The following is a 5,990-nucleotide window of genomic DNA, read 5'->3' as shown; positions in this document are numbered from 1 at the left end:
TATCTATGCTTCTTTTTCTATGTCTGCTTCTGTCTCCTTGAACCCCAGTGGGCCTCAGCAGATGGCCGCTCACACTGAGCCTGGTTCTGCTGGAGGTTTCTTCCTGTTCAAAGGGAGTTTTTCCTCTCCACTGTCGCTACAAGCATGCTTAGTGTGAGGGATTGCTGAAGAGTCAATGAGTCGATGCAATCAGCTGGTTTTCCTTAGATAGAAAACTTTGAATCAATCTGACTGGATGATCTGGTGAACTGGAAAGTGACCTGAGATGACATGATGTGAATTGGCGCTATAGAAATAGACTGAATAGAATAGAATAGAATAGAGCCTAAAATACCACATTCAGCTCCTAACATGCTATTGTACAGCAATGCAAATCACTTAGTATGTGGATCAAGGGAGTTGTTTTATTATGAGAACAAGCTACCACCAAATTCATGCCCATCTTTATTTGGAAGAAGCTAAAAATTAGATAGAACTGTATATATAGAGTCACAATATTTATTAGAAATAGATTATCTAGTAAACTCAGTGCTATATGAGTTTGTGCAGTGTGGGGGGCAGTTAACAGGAAGAACATAATAAAATGTATTTAACCTTGAAGAGGTCAAAGCAAACAGACTAATAACCTTCTACATCGTGTGTTTTACTGCTCACATCCACCAATACAGAGACTGATGAGTGAAGCTTTTATTATTTATGTGAAAACAAGCAGCGTCAGTTGAATAAAAACGGTGTGAAAAACACTTTATAACAAGTCGTACAGACACGTGAAAAAACATCACCTACATCCATTTCTCTGCATTCTGTCTTTGCATTTACCAATATTTAGAGACACAACCTGTTTGTCTTTGATGGAAACATGACAGAACATGAAAGAAAACTAGATATAGAAACAAATTCGTTCCCATGTACTACAACAAAAACGTAAGACGGCAAGACAGAGACTAGTTCGCTCCGAATCCGAAAAAACCCCAGAACGTTTAAACTTTGATGACAGTAAACGCTGAAGGAGTTTGCAGGCACTCCAAAACATGAGCGGATCTATGTCTACCGTTTCTGTGACGAGGATCAAAATATAAAACGAAAAAACAAAAACAAAAAAAACATTAATATTGGTTCATAAAACCTACTAGAGCCAAACACAATGGCTTACATTTTCTGCAACACCTTCCCTGTAAGAGGAAGTTTCGTCTTAAACTTTTTTTTTTTAGATAGTAACGACATTTTCCAGCCAGGCAGGACAGGTTTTTCTGGTTCCTGAACTCCCGCTCTGGTTGGCTTTGCGGCCTTTATCCACTCAGTGGCTGGCGCCTATCTCCTCAATCTTCCAACCACTGGAATTCTTTCCAAACTTGTAGACAAGTCTTCTTCCATCCACTCGCTCCAGAATCTCTCTTTTGTAGTAATACCTGCAAGTACAGACACATTGCTCATTGGAAACGTGGCTTCTTTTTATCGCATATGGTTTTCTATTTCTCTATATTCATTTTGGTTTTTAGATGCAGAACAGTCCTCATCTATGAACTACAGAGTTTAGTTAAAATTCTGCGCCAAAAGTGCAAAAATCTTAAATGATCCAGCAAAGTTGAGCTTTTTTTATTCGGGGCATTTTGAATCGAAATTCAGATTCAGGGAAACGGAAACATTTGACTTGTTTAGACGCATCGTTTCTGTGCCTCCTTCCTAATAAACCCTCAGCATCAGCCATGTGGTGACTCACCTCATGGCCCGGCTGAGTTTCTCGTATGTCATGCTGGTGTTCTTCTTCTTCTGACCCCACATCTGAGCGACGGCCTCGGACTTGAGGAATTTGAACACACCCTCTCGACGATCTTCCCACTTCATCAGGCCCTGGTTCTTCTCCGGATGGATGAGGATGTCCCTGATGAACTCCCATAGGTGGGTACCACGGGGTGCTGCCAAGATGTGAAGAACAACAAGCTGAGCTTCTAGGTGCACTAAATGTTAGCTGAACATGCGATGCAAAATGACGGTTGGGCTGCTTACCATGTTTGCTTTTCTTTGGGTTGTCATAAATGGTGCTGCTGTTCTCCCGGTTGATTTTAGGGGGCCGCCCTCGGGGCCTCTTCTTGCGACATTCTCCGTCCTCCGTCTTAATGTGGATCTCTGTCAACACAGTCATTCATTATCGCAACGAACCTCGACTCTACGGCCGGCAGCAGAATGCAAAGCAAACAAAGACTCACTTGACACTGGGTACGGGAACTCTGGGTCCGATTCGCTGGTGCCGGACTCTGGTGAGCTCATGAACCTAAACATGCCACCTGAACACAGATCATACATGTTTAGGGGAAAACGTCCTGATAAGAAACTTGACCAGGATGATGATAGAATACTCACTGTTGGCTGAAGAGCTGCTCTCACTGTCAGAAGGATTATCGGAGAGGTAATCGGTCTCATCCAGCGGCGTCATGGTCTCCATGGTCAGTCTATTAAGATCATAACCACTCCGGTAGTCAAAGTCTCTCCTGCTCTCAGCTTCATCATCTGTGGTGAATAGATGTGTTATTCCAGAGTCATTCTGGCAATACAGACGTATGCTGCTTCTATAGATCACTTTTAATCTGTACCATGGCCGATTCGGAGAGAGGTCAGCAAAGGGAAGTTCAAGTTGTCCAAGAAGTTATCCAGAAGTTGGCACGTCTCACTGAGTTCTGGTCCTGGGAGGTTCTGTAGCTCTGGAGAGGTAGAAGAATTGGTTAGCTTTCTACCATCACTTAAGACATTTGTCTGTTTGATCAAATGAGCTAAACGGCTGGGTTTCAGTTTACCGTGTTCAGTCTTGTATTCTTCCAAGCTTTGGTGAAGATGTGGACCGAGCTGTGGGCCAAAGGTTCTCGTCATCTCCTCCTGGTTCATGCGGCAGAGGGAGAGGCCGTCCATGGAGCAGAAAGCCAGGCTCAGCGTGCTGGCATCAAACTTGGTGTTCTCCACATGGTCACTGATCCACTCAAGAACGTGCTCTGCCGTCCAGTAATGAGGGCTCATCTGTTTGTACCACTGACCTGAGGAGTGAGAGACATTTAGCTCCTCAGATTATTCAAAATAATCTCCTAGTTGGTTTTATTTTGTTTCTGTTCCTCTTTGCTTAACTAAATAAACTCTATTTGCAACATCTCTACATTCTCTAGTGTTTGTGTCATGAAACATTACAAGACCCAAACAACACCTTGTTTGGGGGTCAGACAAGGTCAGACAAACATAGCCAGCCCAGTTAATGGAGCAGGAGGTCAGAGCATTTCCCCCCTTTCAGCGCGGACCAAAGTTAACCATTGACAGCCTGGTAAATCATTGGCTCAATTGGGTCAAAGATAAGTGAGCTTCGGGTTCGGTTCAAATGAAGGGACTGTGTTGTTCATGTATGATTAGGGAAGTATATTACTGGTGTCCCAAAGATTTTGGATGTTAAAGTAAACCGGAGCTGCAGGGCTAAGAAGCCAAACATTTCTGAAAACATCTCATTTGATTGGAAGAAACCTCGCTTCCATCATATCAGTCTAAGAGGAAGCTTATCATGTCATATATGGTTACATCATATATTTATGCATGAGTTTTAAGGCTAATCTGGAGATCCAACACTCAGCAGGAAATGCTCAACCATTGCTGCTCTAAGCAATCCTCTCACCTCTGGTGTTGTAGCTCCTGCTCTCCAGAGTGTTGAGGTTGGGCGACGCATGGAGCTGCTGTTGTGGGATGTCAGGTAAGCCGGTCTGATACATGGTCAGGTTGGCATGAGTCAAGATGCTGCTGAGGCACGGTGACGACATCGATTCGCTGACAGACAGAAAGGTTACACATCAGCAAAGGTTCAAAGAAAGGGATTTCAAAGAGTTTAGCATCTTAAATCCTGCTCTATCAAATGTTTTGATAAAATTATTTACCTGTTACAGCCGAATAAAATCGTCAAAAATGATCCAAAACAATCCTTGTTTTAAGTTGTAGTCTCCTCTGTCTCCTTCCCCGTCTGTTCGTTGTTACGTCTCGTTCCCAAAGGCAACAAAGCAGCTTCTTTTGGAAATCAACATGTTTTATATCCAAAGGGGGAGGGAGAGGTGAATTCAGGGGAATTCCACCTGAAGGTAGCCACACCTCCATCCCTCCTCCACTTTCCTGGGAACTCAATAAAAAAAAAATAAAAAAACACAAAACCAACCTGTCCTGTTTTTCTTTCCAAGCTTCACTGTCTCTCACCCATCATCACTAAAGATTAGATTAAACTTCTCGTTCAACAGATTTAGTTTCTGTAAGTTGATCTTTTTGGCCTAACTGCAATCCTTTAACTCAACCATAAGCAGCAGTGCTGGAATGAAATGTTATCTCTGGCGCTTTATCGCAAATCATTTCCATTTTTACAGTCAAGAAGCTTTCTATGTCTGATGTCATTTACTGTTTTCATAATGTAGATGAACTTTGTCCCTTTATGGTCCTTTTTCTTTAACCATGACTTGAACCTCTAAAATGTGACAGTAGAAAACAGATGAGCATGTGGGCAGGTAGTTTTATCAGCCAGGTATGTGCAGAGAGATAAGGGAACTCTACCAAGACTGTCTTCTGTTCTGTCTTGTTCACTTACCTCCTGGGGTTTCAGACAGGTCCAATTATAGCTGCTTATTGTTGCAGGTGGCATGAACCGACTTCAGTTACATAAATGCAAACACCCACACACACACATGCACACACATGCACCCAGGATGGGTATAGAGTGAACAGACTCTTATTTGACTTTTTGTTTCACTCTCTATGGCATGCTTGCATCTTTGCAAGGTGGGGGTAGAATCGTTGGTGGTCACGCCATTATGTAGACTTTCCATCTCTGAAGAAATGCAGTATTAGAGTGAGAGTGTTATAATAAACCTGCCAGTTAATATATACCATAAAACTAAATGCTGTATCCTGCAAACTGGTGTGCATTTAACTCCAGAGATAATTTAGACGTTGGTTTTAGGCTAAATGTGGTTGTTACGTCATAGTCAGAGGTTTCAAAAGTATTCATATCTATTACTACAGTAGAAGTATAAATCCTACTGTTAAAAAACACTTTAGTAGAAGTTAGAGGATCAGCCTAAGCTTTTGTACTCCAGTAAATGTGTAAAACTACCATTTTTAAAACTACTGAAAGTATAAAAGTAAAAGTAATGCAAGAAAAACTGTTAAGGCCAGAAGCTTTACTGCTCTACTCTATTAAAGGAACTTTTTTCTACAATTCTGGATGAAAACTTGCTTAGACTTCATTTTCTTAGTTTTCTAACTAATGGTAGCATCATCTGGAAAAACGATTTATTTTGGTTTGTGGTGAGCAACAAGTTGGGGCAGCACCGAGTCCAACCACAAAGAAATAAATTATCTGGATGAAACAAATTATTTTGATGGTTTTTATTTTCTTTAAATACCAACAGGCCATAATGAAAATGAGCTTAAATGAAACAAAACTAAAAAGTCTATTTGAAAATGTGCGGAGTAGAAGGAAAAAGTTGTCTATGAATAATTACTCCAGTAAAGTATAAGTAGCCAACATTTCTACTGAAGTAGGTTAATGATATATTTGTACTTTATTTCTTTACGCCTCTGGTCATTGATTTGATTTGATCCAAAAAGCACTGTTGAAAATTGGGCTGTTGGATCTGATTTGGTCCAACTTTGTGTCAGGATCCCAGTTTTTGTGTTTGTCTGTTTTTCTTGTATTTTGTGTTTCTCCCTTCCACCACCAGGAGGCGCCTGGCTCCGGTTCGCCTCCTCACACACCTGCAAATGGTTGCCTCATCACCTGACTGCTCTCAAGCTGCTAGTTGCCACTACTTCGACGCCAGAGTGTTTGCCAGTTTGGGGTACTCTAAGCCAAGCTGAGTTTTATTCTGAGTTTAATCTGAGTTTTTGCTTTTTTTTTGAGTTTCTGTCCTCTAGCCAAGCTGAGATCACATTGAGTTTTACTGAGCGCTTGTTTCTTCCTGAGACTCAACACTTTTTATTCT

At 41.5% G+C, this 5,990-nt stretch overlaps 1 protein-coding gene across 1 annotated transcript; it reads right to left on the bottom strand.

Moving 5' to 3' along the window:
- Nucleotides 1–672: 672 nt before the first annotated feature.
- Nucleotides 673–4,063, bottom strand: elf3 (E74-like factor 3 (ets domain transcription factor, epithelial-specific)). Its single transcript, XM_015404112.1, has 9 exons — nucleotides 3,903–4,063; nucleotides 3,647–3,795; nucleotides 2,793–3,026; nucleotides 2,592–2,699; nucleotides 2,362–2,508; nucleotides 2,208–2,285; nucleotides 2,008–2,127; nucleotides 1,721–1,916; nucleotides 673–1,409 (listed from the first exon to the last, which is right to left on the bottom strand). The coding sequence occupies exons 2-9, from the start codon at nucleotides 3,786–3,788 to the stop codon at nucleotides 1,298–1,300; spliced, it is 1,137 nt and encodes a 378-aa protein (XP_015259598.1). The 5' UTR covers nucleotides 3,789–3,795; nucleotides 3,903–4,063; the 3' UTR covers nucleotides 673–1,297.
- Between the last annotated feature and the right edge of the window lie 1,927 nt (nucleotides 4,064–5,990).

Source organism: Cyprinodon variegatus, unplaced genomic scaffold (assembly GCF_000732505.1).
Source record: "Cyprinodon variegatus isolate N-32 unplaced genomic scaffold, C_variegatus-1.0 Scaffold1636, whole genome shotgun sequence".
Classification (NCBI taxonomy): domain Eukaryota; kingdom Metazoa; phylum Chordata; class Actinopteri; order Cyprinodontiformes; family Cyprinodontidae; genus Cyprinodon; species Cyprinodon variegatus.
This window is presented reverse-complemented; position numbering and strand designations above follow the sequence as displayed.

What these genes read in the sequence shown, in the direction of transcription:
- elf3 (XM_015404112.1), bottom strand. Translation starts at nt 3,788, where the DNA reads ATGTCGTCACCGTGCCTCAGCAGCATCTTGACTCATGCCAACCTGACC. An exon ending in CAGGAGCTACAACACCAGAG is followed by an intron (nt 3,027 to 3,646) that starts GTGAGAGGATTG and finishes CTCACTCCTCAG; the next exon opens with GTCAGTGGTACAAACAGATG. An exon ending in AGAATACAAGACTGAACACG is followed by an intron (nt 2,700 to 2,792) that starts GTAAACTGAAAC and finishes CTACCTCTCCAG; the next exon opens with AGCTACAGAACCTCCCAGGA.